Raw genomic sequence first — 20556 nt, 5'->3', positions numbered from 1 at the left:
GAAAATGTCTGAGGCCTTCCTGACTAACAATTCGTAGGGGAGTACCCCATACTTGGCATTAGGATTTTTCTTTAATAATCTGAGGCTTTGGCAACAGTATTATCCATTCATGCAGTATACTTCAGGTTATACTCTTGTTTTGCTTGCTTTGATTTTAACTACAATTTTAATTAGTTTACAAATTTTCCATATGACTTTCACATATCCTTGATTTTGGTTAACTCTTTCCCTCTTCTTCATTCCTCTCCCCTTGTCCCCATCTTGGCTTACACTTCCCGATCTTTGTCTTTCTTTTTTTAATATCATATTCCAAGTTGTACCTCCTTCTCAATATTCAGAGTTCTTTTTCCCTTTGTCTTTTAAATTTGTCCTTTATGCCTCCAAAAACATCAGTCACAAGCACTAAGGTTTTTTTCTACATTATCTTCTTATTCAGAAGTTTGGTGTTCTAATTTTTCTACTATTTATTTCTCTCTACAGATTCTTTCTATGTTAAGTATTTTTTTCTGGTTTCCCACCAATGGAAGGAGCAATAGATAGTGTTAATTGCTCTTTCCAAATATTTTATCACAGCAATGAGAAAAGAAGCTAAGACAGAAACTACTACCAAGAAGTGAAGTCATTGCTCTAATAAATCTAACCAGGTAGACCTTAAACCTTTTGAACTATTTCGGAGCAGGGCTATGGAAGGTTTGAAAGTCCACAGCATGATGGAAACAGAGCTTAATGGGCCATTTTGGTGGAAGCGTAGAAGACAAAAATTATGAGAGGAACACAATGAGCAGTCTTTATAACACTCTTTGGGTCAATGAAAACTAACCAGAAGGGAGGAAATTTTCAATTGTGGCTTCATTTCTCTTTGTCCCATATTCAAAGCTCATGAGGCTTCATAAGGGAACACGGGTTTCATTCAGAAACTGAGATGTAGTCATTCATGGCTTCATTCTATCCATGATCAGGGACTATAAAGCAAATTTAAATTAAAGATAATGGACTAATGTGTTTGGCAGAGGTAGATGTATGAGCAAGCATACTGTTTTATACAAGGAAGATGCAGCAACGAAGCAGCTGTAATTGTTTTAAAAAATAGCAATATTACATAATGAGAACCTTTGGGGTCCAGCCTGAAGGCTTTCTCAGGGTTCAGAGAGAAAGCAACAGCCAAAGAAAAACTTGGGACATCTGAAGACAAATGAATCTCTCACTACATTTCAATTTTTCTCTTTAATTTTCTGTCTCAATTCTAATTCTCCTGTCCTACTTCTAATCTCTCCTAGTTTCTTCTAGCTTCTTTCTTTCTATTCTAAAAACTCCTCTCCTTACAGGAGCATTGAAATTATAAAAAAATATTGCAAGAATTATCTTTCATTGGTCAAAGGCACATGTCTAGGGTAAGGAATTAGGAGCTGAGCCATTACCTTTGCAGTACAAGGGTCCAAGGTTACAGGGCTGAGACTGTGACAAGGTGGCATGGATAGAGTGCCCAGTGAGATAAGCTTTGCTAACTAGGTCTTTTGTCAACAGACTGGCAAGCAAAGCGTTGGAATGCTTTTCTTAGTGTCCTTTGTGTAGTAACCTTGGTTGGATATCTGCAGCTCTGACCTTGTGCATAACTATAAAGTTTTAAACTTATGATCTATTTACAAAAAGTTTTTAATCTAGTTTGAACTTGTTTTGAGGTTAAAAGGAGTTAATTGTGTGCAGTTAGTCTGAGCCAAAAGGAACAAAGCAGGCTTTTAAGTCTCTACAGTGCTCATGGAACAAATAGATCTAGTTATGAAGCATGTGTTAATATATATTCTATATATCAAAATTATACAGCCAAATGAAAAGTCATCTTCCTGTCTACCCACAGATATATATATAACCATAAGACTGAGATGCAATAATGAGATTGCATATACACATCACATGAAAATGCATGGTAATGAGGAGATATCACAGTTGTTAAGGCACAAGTGAAATTACAGATGAAAGCTCTAGTTTTCAGAGTCAGTGGTCCTCAAGCTTTACTGACTGAGTTCCCCATCAGGAAATAGGTCTTCTGGTGGGTTGACATATGAATTATTGGTTACTATAATCTATAGTTACATCATGGTCTGCAATAGTTCATAACAATTGCTCCTGACAACAAATAATACTCAGAAACAATAGGATAATTACCATCAGGACAAGACACCACTCATCAAAGACCAGTAAAGAGAATGCAGCTGAGTCCCCTACTCCTCAAAGACAATTTTCTAGGATAGTGATTGCCCAGGATCATCACACAGAATTTGATAGGGCAGCACTTAGATAGGCAGAGTAGACAGAATGGAATGCTGGGAAGAAGGGCAGAAGGAGAGCCACCATGGAGATGCCAGGTCAGACATGCTGAATTTTTCCCAGTAAGCTACAACCTCATGGTGAACACAGATTATTAGAAATGGGTTAAACCAATAAGAGGCTAGAGCTAATGGGCCAGGCAGTAATTTAATTAATACAATTTCTGTGTGGTTATTTTGGGTATTAGCTAGCCGGGTGGCCGGGATGACAAGCAGCCCGCCAGCCTGGGTGTAAGCCAGTCTGGGACTGGACACAACCCGCTCCCCCATCCTACTACATTTCCCAATTCTTCTCTTTTGGACCAGAAATGTTTATTATATACCATTATATGTTGAGCATATATAATTTGTTTTTAATTCTATAGGCACTCAGTTAAGAGTTTAAATAATGTTTCTAAGAATAATTAAAGACTGCAGTAACTTAAAGTTGAGATGAATGAATTTATATTATACCCTGGTCATAAGTCAACTGAAATAAGAGGTAGAAGATAATGACTTAAAAGTAGCATTGCCTAGTTGACCATGCGCAGAATTGGATGGTTGGTGTTAATTGTCAATGTGACATAATCACCCAGAAGACAGGTCTCTCAAGCATGTCTGAATAGGCTTATCTAGACTGCATTAACAAAAGTGGGAAGGCCCACTAACTGCGGTGTGAATGTGTCCCATTCCCTGGCTGAAATGTTGGCCTGTAGCAGTAGTGAGCTAAGCAGTAGTTTGCATTCATGTCTCTCTGCTTCCTGATTGTGAGTACATTGATAAGCACTCTTTCAATCTCTGACTGCCTTGGCTTTCCAAAATGTTAAACAGTGAAATAAGAGAAGAAATTAAGGCTTCAAGGATGTTATGACTTATCTAGTCCAGCATTACCCAAACAGGAAGACAAGTTTTTCTTCTTTTTATGTTTTGTTTTGTTTTTTGATTTTTCAAAATAAAGTTTTTCTGTGTATCTCAGACTGTCCTGTAACTCACTATATAAGACCTTGCTAGCCTCAAAATCAGAGATCCACTTATTTCTGTCTCCTGAGATTTCTGTTAATTTTATTATCTAATTTCTAAGTGTAGATGTCAAATATAATGGCATTATATTTGAGCTATTAAAGTTGTAAATTATATGTAAAAAAAGAAGAAACTTTTCCATGTGGTCAAAAGCAAGTCTTTTCAAGGGTAAGATCCATGAAGATCATATATAATCATAAATATATTTCTGGTCATAAATATATTTTTCCACTTTTTGCATATATCTTTGAGACTTTAGTTGTCACATTTTATTATTAGTTTCGATTTAAGTGATTTTCTCAAAAAAATCCTCATGGGAATTTAAAACCAAATATTCTTTAGCTATCATCTTTTAAAAACTGAGTGAAAATGTCTGTTGCTTTCAACAAAGATATAAAATGCATCTAACGTGTTTTGAAAAAAATTTTAGTTTTCCATGTATGAAAATATGGCCTGAACTGATGATTTAGAAAATATCCAAAAGGCATGTTTACACTTTATAAAATGTAGCGGTATTACATATAAGAACTAGTGGTCAGAGTAAAACTATGCCTGGCACAATCAATTGAATAATGTTAATATACTCACGTATTATATATCTAGCAGGAAAAAATATTGCTCCTCTAATTTATATGCACTGTGAATATAGGCCTAATTTTATTTTATAAAGTCTATTAATGTTCAATATTCCATATGTACTAATTTGAGAGGGCCATGATCACATAATACTAAGACTCAGAAATGTGAAAGGTTGTAAATGGAGGCTGCTCTCCTACCTCTCAGTTCCCAAATAACCACTTTGAGACTTAATATTAGTTTTTTTTTTTTTTTTTGGATTTTCGAGACAGGGCTAGAGCCTGTCCTGTTACAAACCATTTGGCCTATTAGCTCAGGCTTATTATTAACTAGCTCTTAAAACTTCAATTAACCCACTTCTATTGGTTTATGTTTTGCCATGAGTCTTGTGGCTTGGTACCTCACATCTTGCTTCTCATGTGGCTGCTGACATCTCCCTCTACTCTGCCTTCTTTTTCTCTGGATCTTTGCTTTGATTGCCCACCTCACTCTATTCTGCCTTACTATTAGCCAAATCAGCTTCTTTATTAATCAATAGTAATAAAACATATTCATAGCATACAGAAGGGTACCCTACATGATCTCCCCATTTTTGTCTAATTAAAAAGGAAGGTTTTAACTTTAACATAGTACAATTACCTATAACAAAACAGGTATCAAGCCAGAATTACAATTTAGTTTATTTGTGTTTGACAAAATTAAAGAAAATATCTATCATCAATTGTATCTATCTTTGTCATTCTAAAGTTTCATATCTAATTTATCTTTTATCATAACTAATGAAAACTATAATATAACTATCTATTCTTTAACTGTATCAAAGACCCCAGAAGGGTAATATTACCTAAATGAACAGAAAGCACAATGTGAGCAATTTCAAATATCCTAGAAATGACAGAACTATCTGACTGTCTGGACAGTCACCAAAAGTTTTTCTATAACATTGGGGCATTTATCTTCAGCCTAAAGACCTAGAATGTCTGGCAAGCTTCTCAGTGATGCAGAAAATTTGAAACTGTACTGCCAAAATTTGCAGTTTGTTAGTCATTTTCTTCTATGTCCCACAGAATGTCTGGCAGACTCTTCCATGAAGCAAAAAATTTGAAAGACTGTCCCATCTATTTTGGCAAAATTCATCAGTCATTTTCTTTTGTGTCCTTCAGAATATCTGGCAAACTCTTTCATGAAGCAAGAAACTCTTTCATGAAGTCCTAAAGGACTGTCTCACCTTGTTTTGGAAAGTTCAGCAGTCATTTTCCTGTGGGTCCTGCATGTCCAATTTATTCAGCATATTATCAAGTGGTCCAGGAAAGAGCAGTCTCTTACCCAAATGGATAGTCTTGAAACATTTAAAACAAACTCCATAAGGAGCCTCTTCAATTCCCATCATGCTCTGGAAGCAATTAGTACTGCCAGGAACAGACACTTCTCACTTTGGGGGAAAGTTTAAGTTTATAAATTATTTTAAATGCCATATTCTGTAGGTCTCCTAAGTGTTTGAAGATTATAGATAATATTTATCTTTTAACTATACAATACATATTAAATGAGCTGAATAAACATAACACCTTAAACTAGAATGGCATATATATATATATATATATATATATATATATATATATATATATATACCTTAAATTTGTATCAATAAACCAAACCACTGTAAAGTAGTCATTTCTATATCATATCCTTCCCTCTCTTTTTTAAGAGATTGACTATGGCCATTAATTATTTATAACCAATGACCTTTAAATGAAAACAAACATTGATAAACACTATTTTGGGAATTTGGGCAAAGTTTTCTATACTCCTTCCTGCTGATTGGGAATGTTGGTAATCTTACCAGGATCTTGTGAAAATGTATAATTATGGTTAAATCGTGGCTGTAGTAGTCTGTGAAGCTGCATAGTCTCAGCCAGTTGCCTTGAAGCTGTTCTGAATGTTGGATCACCTGGACACTCCCATGGAAACCTTTCAAGAGCTCTTACTTGACCAAACTGTATCAGCCTAGGAGGAATCCACAGCATCTCATCTTCTGTGGAAACAAAAGCAGAACCTTTTTAACAAAGCAACATATCCTTATATCCAAATTTTGAAGTTAAGATACTTTTATGTTAGTTTAGCTTAACAGCCCCCACAATCAAATGTCTCTCTGCAGTTAGCTCATTAACAGTTAAAATTTTCAAAGAAAGTACAATAGTATATATAATCCAGATTCTCTATGTATTTTCATCTTTACATAGCTTATTTCTTTTATATTACTTTTACTGTCTATTTAAAGACTTTATTTTATTTTGTAAAACTCTTTCTATAATTGCCTATACTTGTTTTCTTTTTCCTTAAACGTACATATATTTTTAAACACACTGTGACACATGTAGAGGTTTATTTTTTTCTGAATATGTCTTTATTATGTATCTGTAATTCTCTTTTGATCACTGCTTTAAACTGTTAAGCAGGCATGGCTAGGACCAGAGCAGCTACTTTTGCTGTTGTTTGCACCCTGTTCGACTTCCCAACATGGTAGAGGTATGTTTGCTGCAGCTCTAAGAGCCATGTTACCACCCCAACTCTGGGAATCAGCTTGTATTCTGGGAATCACTAAGTAGCTTGCAGTGTACTCCTAGGCCAGTGACTGTGATCTCAATCCTGCAGGGAGCAACTGGGAGCCTCTTTACCACAGTCCATGTTAGACACTGCAGAACCTCCCATGGTGGCTGGTGGTTGACTCCGTTTCTCAGGCAGTGATTCAGAGATACATCTCTGTGCCAAGGCCAGCATGAAAGAGTAGGAAGCCCAGTGTGACTCTGTTTCTTTGTGCTTAGAACAGTTTTTTTGTTGTTTTTTGTTTGTTTGGTTTTTTTTGAGCCTGTCCTCTGGAACTTTTTAAAGCTTTTCTTGGTCTTGTGGGGATCCATGCCCTATATTGGGCACCATATGCAAATGGAGGTTTCTCTGCCACCGATCAGTCCCCAATTAACCACTTTGAGGCTTAATATTAATTACAAAATGTTTGGCCTATTCGTTCATTCTTAACTATCTCTCACAACTTAAATTATCACATTTCTATTTGTCTATCTATTGCCACATTACCATTGCATTACCTCACATCTTGCTTCTTCAGTGGCTGCTGGCTTCTCCTTTGACTCCACCTTCTTTTTCCCTATATCTTTGCTTGGATTCCCACCTAACTCTACTATGCCTGACTATTGGCATACTACCTTTTTATTAAGCAATGGTAATAAAATATATTCACAGCATACACAGGAACACCCACATCAAAGGGTAGAAGCTCAAGATCAATGTGTGAATGGATTTTATTTCTTCAGAGACCTCTCTACTGTAGCTTCCTTCTGTGGCATTTGGACAAACACGCTCTCAAAGTTTTGTCATCTTAACACAACAGCAGCCATATTAGCATGACCTTTTATGACCTTGTTTAACTTTAAGTCCTTAAATATCACACATTTAATGTTGTCACACTGAAAACGTGTTTTGATACATGAATTTTTATAAAGGCAAAGTTCAGTCAAAAACATAGCATTAATTTATTTACCATGTATTTAATCACATAATATGGGACCCAGACTATTTTTACACCAAAGACATAAAGGAAGAGAAAGAAGCTATATAAAACATAGGCAGTCAACCCTGAAATCATATACAGACAAGTAACATCATACAAACTGGGAATGATTTATTTATATATTTATGATTATAAATAATATATACATATACAAAATTTAATAACTAGAGGTCATGAATTTGAGGGAGAGCAATGAAGTTCAAATAGGATTAGAGGGAGAAATGAGAAGGGAAAATTTATGTAACTATACTTAAATTTCAAAAAAAAATAATATATATTTTAAAACAAAAAATAAATTGCTTATATGTTGCTGCAGTAAAAATATGTTAAATTATTATTTTTAAAGGGTAAAGTATTAGAGGACTTGATAGAATAAAACTGAAAATTCTAAAGAATTTAGAATTACTAAAGAATTTATAGAAAATTTTACAGAACAGTGATAAAAGATATTTCTTGGAGTTTTTGTTTGGTTTGGTTTGGTCTTTTGAGGACAAGGTTTCTTTATATAGTAGCACTGACTATTCTGTAACTAACTCTGAACACCAGGCTGGCTTAGAACTCACAGAAATCTGCTTGCCTCTACCTTTCTAATGATGGGACATAAGGCATGGGCCATTACCACCTAGCAATAAAAAATATTTCTCAAGAGGCTTTTAAAAAATAGAATCTTTAAAAATTATTAATTAGAAAAACACTTGGAAATTGTAAAGAAGAGAATTCTAGACATAAATATTTTAAAATCAAATTTTTGGATCAGAAATAGGTATTAAATATGTTAAAATTTCAGCAATAATCCATTTAGAGAGTGATTCAAAATAAGGTCAGGTAAGTGAATTAAGATTCTTCCATGTAGCATCTGATAGGTTTTGTCAAAGATTATGGTTTCTTCTCTTCATAGTGATAAGAAGCTGCCGGGAGGTTTGATCAGGGCACATCATGACCTCACTTGCACTGCCTAGAGTTCTGTGGTGGAGCAATGAGAGTGGTTCTCCGAGAATAGAGACAGGTTGCGTAATGCTGTTCAGTGGCACAATCAAAAGCTGCTGGCTTAGACTTGTATATCATTCTAGGAAGTGGTGAGATAAAATAGTTTGGGAATATAATTTGAAGGAAAATCTGGAAGCATTTGTTGCATTTTGAAAGATGAGATTTTTAAGGTTGTGTTCTAAGGAATGACATAATAGAACACTCCAGTTTCTGGCATAATGTAAAGTAGGTAGGTGGTTGTTAATTGAGACATTAAAACAAATGTGTTAAATTTAAGATCCCCTTTAGATTTTTGGTGTATATGGGCTTTTGTCATTAGTTCTACAAAAAGAAGGACCAGAATATAAATTTGAATACTATCCAAGTAGAATGTTCTATTTCCTGAGTAGATGTAAAGAAATAGTTATTAGCCCCAGACAGGGTACCAAGAGAGCAAAGAAAGAATTTCATCCAAGTGTTAGTGAACCAAAGAATTTGTTGAATCTACTTTTAGGAACCTGTGTTAGGAATTATTTGTAGATAGTATGTGTGACTCAAAATTCCCACCTTAAAGTGAGTGGCAACGCCCAAAACCTCCTCCTCCCTTAGTCAATATTTCTATATTCTCTAATACATCTCAAAAATCTGGTGCGGCAGTATTAGTGGGTAGAATCAGGGGGCCTGGTGATTCCCCCACTTCTATCTAGGACATAGTAATAATCCTGTTTTCTTTGAAATAGGCTACCTTTTCATTGTATTATTTTAACTTCAGTGTTGGCTTAATTGGGCTTTTTTGTTTGTTTGTTTGTTTGTTTGCTTTTCGAGACAGGGTTTCTCTGTAGTTTTGGGGCCCGTCCTAGAACTAGCTCTTGTAGACCAGGCTGGTCTCGAACTCATAGAGATCCGCCTGCCTCTGCCTCCCGAGTGCTGGGATTAAAGGTGTGTGACACCACAACCTGGCTTTAATTAGGTTTTTATTGTTGTAATGGAAACAACATAACCAAAAGGCAAGATGGGGAGAAAAGGGTTTATTTGACTTACTTTTCAATACTGTAGTTTATCACTGAAGGAATCCAGAGCAAAAACTTAAGAAGGGCAGGAACATAGAAGTAAGAGATGTTATAGAGGCAATAGGGGTTTGTAGTTCACTGACTTTTTATCCATGGCTTTCTCAGCCTGCTTTCTTATAAGATACGGGACCACCAACCTGGCGGTGGTTGAGCCTTTCTCCATCAATCACTAAATTGTACAGGCTTGTCTATAGCCAGTTCTCATGGAAGCATTTTCTCAATTGAGGCTTCTTCCTCTCATAATTCCAAGTTGACATAAAACTAGCCATGAAAACTGTCACAGCCACTGGCCATGGCTGCCACAGCAATCCATTCTTTGCAAGCTAATGGTCATTTCATGACCAGAGAAAATAGTGTTATTTCACCAAATGTTGCTGATATTCTTGCTAAGGTATTGATGGAATACAAGCATTCTGAAGGTTTCACCCGAAGATGAAATGTGACTGTGAAGATGAAATTCTCATCTTCAATGTGTAGAAGATGAGAAGAGTGACTCTGAGGAATACTGTGGGTGGCCAGTTATGATAGGGACAGGAAGCCTTTTGCCAGTGTTGGCACTGAGTGTGTATGACCCCAGTTTCTCAATACAAGCTTATTGATGTTCTCATCTCTCCTCTTTCCACAGGTGGGGAAGTCCCATACACAACCCTGGCAACTCGAATGATGATGGGGGCATGGTGGTTATTTGCTCTGATTGTCATCTCATCATACACAGCAAACCTTGCTGCTTTCCTCACCATCACCCGCATTGAGAGCTCCATCCAGTAAGTAGGCAAAGATTTCAGCAGCCATCAAACGTGACGAATGCTGAGAGTATCATAGGGAAAGCCCTCTGAGCATAAATGTGGTGTACCATCTGATAAGAAATTGTCACTCTCCTTCTGAGGAAAGGCTTAGTTCTGTGATCTCAGAATATGAATCCTAAATAATTTATTTTATAAAATTTTGATTATAACTTAAATATTGCTTTCCATATTTTCCTAGAAGGATAATGTATCATCAAAGCTTTAACCTTCACAGAGAATAGCTAAGTCACGGCAGGAGAAATGGCTCAAAATCATCTGTGATTCCAGTTTTAAGAGATCCAATACCATCTACTAGTCTCTGCCATCTTTGCACATGCAGGGTATACATACTCTCATACACTCTCGTACATACACCCAGGAATACACACAAAATAAAAAATATTTAAAAAACAATAATTACATCAGAGAAAAATTAAGATAGACGATGTATAAAAAATCTTATGAAATAAAATGTATTTCTAATGAGTCTGGCCCATTTTGTGTGAGCAGAATAAAGGGCTAAATGAACATATCAGTGAGGGTGTGAAGAGAGAAGGGGAGACTGTGAGAAGAGAGGGGAAGAGAAAAGAGCAGCTAAAAGACAGATATTAGCATGCTAGTGACCACATTCTACCTGTTTGCATTAATACCCATGTGGTCATCATCTCTGCTCTTTCTCCAACATCAATAACAATAATGCAAAACCGTTGTTCATCATGATACACTCATTTCTTCACATACAGAGGTCTTTGCTTCAGGTCATAACGGACTTTCCCATGAGCCCGACTCTGAGTCATTTTCTGCCTTCATGGTTTCACACTACAAGAACTGCAGCATCAAACAGTGTCTGCCCTGAATGGACACAATACCTATGTACTATGTTAAGAAACATTCCCCTGAAATTGTTTATTTAGCCACAAACAAAATGATTTTAAAGGTCAACACTCATGCCCCCAAACTTACCCATTGAAAATGAGAACTCCTGGCAATATAGAAGAATTTCCCAGAGTCAACTCCCCTTAAAGAAAAATCACAAAGCTTTTTTCCTCTTAAATGTATGTAAATGAGCTTCATTAGTGACCAGGAAGCCATTACAATATAATGCCAAATCAAGAGTTAATTATTTATAGAAGTTCATTGTTTTTCTTCAATTTACAATCTGAAATTGAAACCCACAAAAGTCAACTAGTAATACTCACAAGCAGTCAATTCCTTATCCATTTATGAAAATGATACTTCTAGATTCACCCATCAAATCATGCTCCTCAAAGTGTTTTATAATTTTTACTTTAGTATAGACCTTTCTTACTCTCCCAATTTATTCCTCTTATAGCCAGCTCTATGGGTAAAACAAATTATGAACGATGCTGAGGAAAATGTGGGAGATTGAGTAATAATGAAAATGATTGCGATACCCCAGGAAGAAAATTGATGAAATTAGTAACATCATAAAAATAATAACCATCATTTACTGATTAGTTATCAGATGCCAGGATTTGTGCTATTATATGCTGATTGGCTCATCTAATGCTCATCACCATCTTGTAAACTCCATGACACACTTTACAAATAGAAAAACTGAACATTAGATGTTAAGCAACTTTCACCTTCATGCAGCGAGTGTCTGGGTAGTGTGCAGACCTTCAGGGTGCCTGGCACCTGAGCCTGTGTGTGAGGGCATTGCATGAGTTATCATTTCCTGCGCCCAAACCACCATGTGCCATCTGTGTTTAGAGAAAAAAACAGTGTCAGCCTTAAGAATAAATCTTTAAGCTCCAGAGAAACCCTGTCTTGAAAAACAACCCTCAACTGGCCTGGAGCAGTAGCAATGACTTTTGAGTTTAACCAATTTTGTTAACATACATGTCAACATGAGTTAATTTTACCTATGATTGCCCTATGCTCCTCTGAGAAAGACATTTTGGCATATGAGGGCATATTTTGGCATATGAGGGCAGATAAAGATTGAACATATTTAAAACACAAAATGAGACAGTTTGATATGCCTACGCATCAGATATTAATTCATGCAGTCAAATTAGCTAACACATCTAATACTGCCCATAATGTTGATTAAGTATTCCCAAGTGTGTTCAATTGGTTACTGGCTTTGCACCTTGGACAGTTGTTTCCTTCTTTCTACCACCCCACAGGCCTTTCACCATTGTTCCCATCTTTTCTTCTGTGGATATAGCTTTCTACTACAGTAATTGTGTTTCTGCGCTTGCCTAGTTTCACTTAGCTTAATAACTTGTAGACTGATCAATGTGGTAGCAGATAGCAAGAAAAATGGCTTTCCAGAGTAAATTGTTTAAAATACTTTTTAACAATGATGTTTTTATTTTTTGAGAGTACAATACATCATTTCTCACTTCCCTTTCTTTCCTCTAAATCCTTCCAAGAACTCCCTTGCTTGCTTCCATGTGTGTGTGTTCATAAATATGTAAAGATGCCCTACTCAGTTTGTATAATGTTACTTGTTTGTGTGGTTTGGGAGCTTACTATTTGCCATTGGATAACCAACTGGTGTGCTCATTCCTAGAGAGACTATTTCTCCCTTTCTCAACATTATGAGGCCTTGGGAGCCCTCCACTGCACTCGTCCATGTTAGCGTGTCCATTGAGTCATTCTTCTTAAGGCATGTTTAGGCAGTCATGTTAGTGGTATTTCATGGGTACACACTTTTAAAAATAGACTTCTAATTAATAATGCCTTACTAAAATGGCACATGTAAATATGCTTAATGTATTATTTACTTTTAGTTTTGAAATATTTTCAATAATCAAATAACATCTTATATGACATGCAATAATCATTGTAGTAAAAAAATTGTCTGACACTTATTGTGGATTTACTATGATACAGACATGTAGTGTGAAACGGCGGGGCTGTGTCCCGCCACCCGGCCGCCGGCTAGCTTTACACCCGAAATAATTACACGGAAACTGTATTCTTTTAAAACACTGCCTGGCCCATAGTTTCAGCCTCTTATTGGCTAATTCTCACATCTTCCTTTAACCCATATTTAGTAATCTGGGTAGCACCACGAGGTGTGCCTTACCAGGAGAGATCTTAACCTGCGTCCATCTCGGAGAGGAGCAGCATGGAGACTCACTATGGCCACTGCCTGAAGCGTCTCCCCAACTCTACTTCCTTGTTCCCACAATTCTGTTCTGTCTACTCCACCTACCTAATTTTCTGTCTCTTAAAGGGCCAAGGCAGTTTTCTTTATTAATTAACCAATGAAAGAAACATAGACAGATAACTCTCCTCCATCACAGACATTAAGTATTTTGCAGTTATTATCGCATTTATTCCTCAAAGTACATGTCGCAATGTAAGTACTAACATTATTTCCATTCTGTAAATGAAGAAACTAAATTTTAGAAGCAAAATGCTCAAGACCACATAGTAAGCACTGAAGCTGATGGTCTAACGCATGTCAACCTGAAACTAATCCACAGTCTTGACCCTACATTTAGTTCTTTATCTAATGCTGGTTCCCTGATTTGCTTGACCGGATGTTTTGCTAAAGGCGTGGGAGGTGGTCTATGTGTGCATCTTAGCTACTTAGTTATTACTAAATTCCCAGCACCAGTTGCTTTCTAGACTACTATAACAGTGGAAGCAGACACCACTATATTCCAAGGTTCTATACTCTGCATTCCCCCAGATTCCTTCAAAAGTAAAAATTTAGTAGGAAAAAAAAATGTAATTTCACCGGATGCTTCCCACAAGTGTGGCTCTACATTCCAAAGTAACTGAACATTCATTTCCTTCAAAATTATTCCCTTCTAGGGAACCCTGATGGCTCTTTGGCTTGGAGAGGGAGGGAGTGGGGGTATGGGTGGAAGGGAGGGGAGAGAAGGAGAAGGAGGAGGGGAGGAGATGGAAATTTTTAATAAAAAAATGAGAAAAAATACAACACAAAAAAATTATTCCCTTCTAGTGCCAACAAGCATTATGAAAAGTTGTTAGAGGGTGTAATAAATTACTGCCTCCTAATACTATCATTAGAGTAACTTGGGAAAGAATAGAAGCCAAATAAGTTACAACAGTGTGATTTTCTCCCAAAACTTATAGATAATTTCAAAGTTCATGTCTTATACAAATGCCTATACTACTACTTGGATGCAGAGTAACACCTTTACTCATAGAGAACCAACTCTCCACAGTCTCATGCAGTGCTGTCTTAAGCACTGGTGTTCATAAAATTACCTCCTCCCGAAATTAAATGGTGAATGTTGACACGTCTCACTCTGCACAGTTCACCATGCCATTGGCAGACCTAGACTATGCACACCTTCATTCCCTCAAAGCAGAGGTTCTTTCTAGGCTGAGGTGGGAAGAGGGAAATGGAGCAACCCCCTCTGAGAGAGAAAAACATGGATTTGAATTGATATTAGCTGTGATCTAAAGTGTGGGAAATGAGTTTTCCTTGTAAGAGATAACTCATAAGTTTAAGTCTCCTGTGCCTTCAGTGACAGGATGTGGTAAAAAATGAGATGACCACTTCAGAGTCAAAGGAGGAAAATGTCAATGATTTGTGTTTTGTTGTTGTTGCTGTTTGTTTGTTTTGTTTGTTTGTTTTGTGGTTGTGATTTGCTTGGCTTTTTTACTTTAAAAAAAAAAGGAATATGGGGCTAAAGATATGGGTTAGTAGTTAAGATCACTTGTTGCTCTGCCAGAGGAACCAGATTCAGTTCCAAGCACCACATGTTAGTTCACAACCATCCACACTTCCAGTTCAGAGGATCTTCTCTGATCTCCATGTGTGCGATGCAGACATGTGGTATACATACACATACACAGGCAAAGCACTAACATGCATGAAACATTTTAAAAATAAAATTCTTGATTTTCTACTGGTCCCCAGGCTAAAAATGGAATGGTGCTTGAAGAGTTTTGAAATTATTGTTAGTGTCAACACTGAATAAGGGCTGAGACTGTAGCTCAGTAGTGGATTACTTTCTTAGTGCTTCCAGGGTTTGGGGTTCCGTTCCCAGTACACACACATAGATACACAAGACAGCAATACAGAACCATCATATTTGCCTTTACTTTATTATTTTTCCAAGAGTCATTTATTACTTAACATCAAAATAAACAGAGCTACAGGAAATTATAGTTGTTCAACTGTATTCAATAGTAACTGTACAGTATGATTAATCTTTGTGACCAAACATGATTATTTTTATTCCATGAAGTTGTAGATAACCTTAGCATCTACTCAGAGATCTCATAATTTTGCATCTAGGACATAGACTTTCACAATTCTTGATGTTTAGCAAACAAAATACTGAGTTATTGATTCCCTTCAATCAAATTATTTGAGATAATAGTTCTTTCTAAAACATACAAAACAACCCATATCCCAACAAGAGATTTTATCATATCAACAATGGGATTTTTTATGGCTCGTTGGTATGAATTAAGAAAGGGAAAACTTTACTTTCTAATGGTCTAGATGCCATTTATCATTGTATAGAATTGTCTAGCTACCAATAAAATAAAATTCACCACTAATCCATCCACACAAAGATTTTGCTCATCCTTTTCTTTTATCTGCTCAGTCACATCCTCCTTCCTGTTATCCACACCCAAGGAAACCATTGGTTCCTTTGCTGATGCGTTATTGTTTCTGTCATATTTGACATCACTGGTAGTGTAGCCCACCTACACTAGGTAATGTCTCTGGGCCTTGTCACTTGACCTTATAATCCTCTCAATGGGTTAAAAAAAATCTGCTGTGTCAGTCAAGTCTCACTGTAATTTAAGCATAAATATGAATTAAAGCAATGACTCATTTGATGGTCTTAATTTAGTGCCTGATTAACCGGCATTCAAAGGAAGCTGCTGAAGTGGCTGGCAATAACCCTGAGTCAGGCTGTTGTTAAACAAGCATATTCTCATAACTCATCTTTATTTATCCCTGTTATAATCAATAACTCAAATAAAGCTCCTTCTATGTGGATGCCACCATGTTTACAATTAGATTTAGTGTCTTTCTGTTTTAAACCACTTACATGTATCTACCATCTCATACTATGAACTCTAGCTGGCCTTGTACTGGCACGCTGTTCTACTGTTTTATATTTTTAATTAAAATGCATTTCCTCAAGGGCCATTTCTAATCACTTTTGTATCAGCCTAGGACCTTATGTAGTACCTCATTAAATACCTAGTACATTGTGGTTACAAATAATATTTAGTCAATAAACATCCAGGAAAAGGTTCCTTAAATCTGGCTTGAAACTGTGGAAGTCTGCTCTGTGACTATCAGCCACATGAAACACAAAAGAAATATTAGAGTCATTTCTTTATGTTGTTATTTCACAGACGAGAGAAAACCTCACGTTACACCGTCTTGCTTTGCCGAGTGTCTCCCCTACTCTTTCTTCAATTGTTCCGTAGCAGCCTGTCTCAGAGCTCTCAGCAGGGAATTGCACACTTTATTAGGAACAGCCACGGTCAGGATGGTTGAAAGAAGCTGGGCTTGATTCATTCTGCTTCAATGTTTCAGCTCAGTGCAGAATTGTGCGGCTTGGACCCAGACCTCGTAGGCACTGCAGACACAGGAAGGCATTCATCTCCCAAATCCTTATTGTTCGGAGTTGAGATGCCTTAGCTGTCTCGGCACTTAACTACTACAGTGATGGCTATCTTACAAGCATAGAGCTATCTAGATGTCGTAGACAGAATTTTATCTTCTAAAAAAAGAAGTCAAACCCTAGGAAGTATATATTGGTCTTTCAAATGCTCCTTTCATTGAGTACTTAATTAAAGACTGTCTCCCACTTTATTTATCACTCCCAGGAGACCCAAGGAACCCTTGCAGTCCCTAATATGATCAAATATCTCTCTCACCCCTTTCCTCTTCCTTTCTTTTTATCCCTCTCCCATCTCTGTTTCTCCATACTAGAAAATTCTTAAATACTCAAGTATATAAATTCTTATCCTTTCTAAATTTCTTGCTAGCTTCCTTTCCTATGAAAATTCTGATGAAATATCCTTATCTTACAAGTTTACACAAACGTTTAAACTTCTGCGCTCAGGAGTATCTCAGAGCACCACTTTGTAAGCAGTTGACATTTGAGTACAACATTTTTCTAAGCATTTAGTGGACTAGCAATGATAGAGATTAGCAAGAAGAGTGGGACTATAACACAGAACTGGAGCTCTAGCCTACCATAAAATGGGTATTATACCAGGTCCTAGGTTGTCACTAGAAGAAAAAAGTCACAACCTAGAGTAACTGATACAGGTCTATATACTCTGAGACATGGCTCTGTGGAAATCAACTCTGAACCACTGAAGTGGCCATACTGAAATAGGACCTGTTCCTGATCCCATACTAGGGACAATTTACAAAACCTGCACAAGTCTCTTCCCTTCGCTTTTCTACTTCTCCTAGTTACTATCTAGTTTCAGTTTAAATAATCTGATCCCACCTTGTCCTCTTCCAGCTTATTGGCTTTCTATAGAAGACAAGAGAAGACAAGTTGAAGTTGGGGAATCTCCCTACCTGAGCCACAAGTTCTAGGAGGTTTTCAAAACATCTGTCTGATTTATTTTTTTCTTTCCATTCTACTTTTAACTGAAATAGTTTAATAGATTCCCTTTTTCCTTATTGTTTTCCCAGTCTACTTAATTTTCCTCTTCTGTTTTTAGTCTGTTTCTCTAAAACTAATTATCAGCATATGTCTACTTATTTACTCTCCACTCCTGCCTTTACTTAGTACACGTCATCTTAACCGTGTTCCTTTACTTCTGAAATTTATTAAAGTTGAACACTAATTTTTCAGACATCTACCAGTATTTGTTTGAAATATATTTTATTAAATTAATTAATTTGGGGGCTGGAGAGAGGGTTCAGCGATTAAGAACACTGACTGCTCTTCCAGGGAACCAGGTTCAATTCACAGCAACCACATGGCAGCTTGTAACTCTCTGTAACCCCATGATCCAGCACCATCACAAAGTCACATATAGGCAAAACACAAATAAAATAAAGCTAAAGTTTTAAAAAATTAAATTTATCTATTTTGAATCCTTCCCAGAGTTTGCACTTGCTCCTCTCCCTCCCCATTCAGCCTCCCCCAGCGCCAGCCCCATCCACACCTACTCTATTTCAGGTCAGAAAGGGTAGGCCTCCCATGGATATCAACAAAGAATGGTTTTGCAATATGTGGTAGGACTAAGCTCCTGCCCTTGTTTTAAGGCTGGGAAAAACAATTCAGTATGAAGAAAAGGTTCCCCAAAGCCAGCCAAAGCATTATGCACAGCCCCTACTCCCAGTGTTAGGAATCCTATGAGTAGCTCATGCTACAGAGCTGTCACATATAAGTAGAGGGGCCTAGATCTGTCCCATGCAGGCTCCCTGGTTGCTGCTTTTGACTCTGTGAGCTCCCATGGGCCCAGATTAGCTTCTTCTGTGCATTTTCCTGTGATGCCCTAGACCTCTCTAGTTCATATAATCCTTCCTCCCTCTTTTCAGCAGGATTCCCCGAGCTTGACCTAATGCTTGGCTGTGGTTCTCTGCATCTGTTTCTATCAGTTACTGGATGGAAGCACTCTGATGAAAATTGGGGTAGGCACCAGTCTATGGGTATAGCAGAATAGCATCAGGCATCATTACATCGACATTATTTTTTTCTCCAATTGTATTTGGTTCTATCCTAGAGCTCTTGGCCATCTAGCCTCTGGATCCTGGCACTCCAAGCAGTGCCAGGGGTGAGTTCACTCTACTGGCATAGGCCTCAGACTGGATCAGTCATGGGTTAGCCACTCCCACAGCCTCTGCTCCACCCTTACCCCAGCATATCCCATAGGCAGGATAGACTGTAATCACAGTTTGTGTGGCTGCTTGGTGTCCCAATCCATTCACTGGGTTTTGCCTAGTCACAAGATATGGCCATCTCAGGCTACGAATCCTCTATTAGGAGTCTTAGCTAGGGCCATCATTGTAGATTCCTACGAATTTCCCTTGCACTGACTTTCTACCTGACACCAAAATGCTAACCTCCTTTTCCAGCCATCTTCTCTACTATCCCCCTCCATCCACCCCCAACCTTATTCCCCATGTTTCCACCCCCTCTTGCTTCCAGACCACCTACAAAATCTCTTCTACTTCCCCTTATCAGGGAGATCCATGTGTCCCTCATTGGGCCTTCCTTGTTAACTAGTCTCTATGGGTCTATGAATTGCAGTCTGGTAATCCTTTACTTTTCAGCTAATATCCACTTACAAGTGTGTACATATCATGTTTGCACTTATGTGTTGGGGATATCTCACTCAGGATGATTTTTTTCTAGTTTAATCTGTTTCAAATTTCCATGTTCTTTTTTATTTTATTTTTTTAAAAGAAAACAAACTTTTTATTTTGCATACCAATCCTAGTTTTCACTCCCTATTCTCCTCCCATTTTCTCTACCTTCCCATCCCTCCTGCCCCACCCCAGCCCTCATCCACTCCCTAATTCCAGAGAAGGCAAGGCACATTGCTTCATGGAAGGACCAAGACTCTCTCCAATATATCCAGGTTGATCAAGGTATCCATCCAAAGAGAATGGGTTCCAAAGAGCCAGGACACACAGCAGAGACAAATCCTGGTGCCACTGCCAGTGGCCCTAAAGTCTGGCCCAGCCATAGAACTGTAACCCACATTCAGAGGGTCTAGTTTGGTCTCATGCTGGTTCCTCCCCTGTCCCACCAGAGTTTGTGAGCTCCCATCAGCTCATGTAAGTTGTTTCAGTGGGTGACCCCTTCATGGTCTTGAACTCTTTGCTCATGTTCTCATTCCTCCCACTCTTCATCTGGACTTTGGGAGCTCAGTCTAGTGCTCTGCTGTGAGTCTCTGCCTCTGTCTCCATCAGTTGCTGGATGAAGTTTTTATGATGATATTTAAGATAGTCATCAGGGCAAGGTCAGTTAGGACATCCTCTCCACTATTGCTTAGGGTCTAAACTAGGGTGATCCTTGTGGATTCCTAGGAATTTGTCTAGTGCTAGGTTTATTGCTATCCCCTTAATGGCTCTTTCAATCAAAATATCTTTCCTTTCTCTCTGTCTCGATCCTTCCCCCATCTCAAGTATCTTATTCCCTCAAGTTCTCCTCCCTCTTCCTCTTGTTCTCTCCTCCCCCACTCCCACCATCCCTTCTCCCCCTACCCCCATGCTTCCAATTTTTTTCAGGAGATCTTGTCTATTTCCCTCTCCAGAGGAATTTATATGTTTCTTTTAGTAGTCACCT

General features: G+C 37.6%; 1 protein-coding gene across 3 annotated transcripts in view; it reads left to right on the top strand.

Moving 5' to 3' along the window:
- Grid2 (glutamate ionotropic receptor delta type subunit 2) overlaps window positions 1-20556 on the top strand; it is a 1433911-nt gene that overhangs the window by 1142228 nt on the left and 271127 nt on the right. For all 3 annotated transcript variants that reach the window (XM_038318962.1, XM_038318963.1, XM_038318961.1), the window contains one exon: window positions 10147-10285. In XM_038318962.1, coding sequence (XP_038174890.1) covers window positions 10147-10285 — 139 coding nt within the window. The remainder of the gene's footprint in view (window positions 1-10146; window positions 10286-20556) is intronic.

The sequence above is a fragment of the Arvicola amphibius genome, chromosome 2, assembly GCF_903992535.2.
Source record: "Arvicola amphibius chromosome 2, mArvAmp1.2, whole genome shotgun sequence".
Taxonomy (NCBI): Eukaryota; Metazoa; Chordata; class Mammalia; order Rodentia; family Cricetidae; genus Arvicola; species Arvicola amphibius.
Note: the sequence above shows the minus strand (reverse complement) of the source record. Positions and strands in the feature narration are given on the sequence as shown.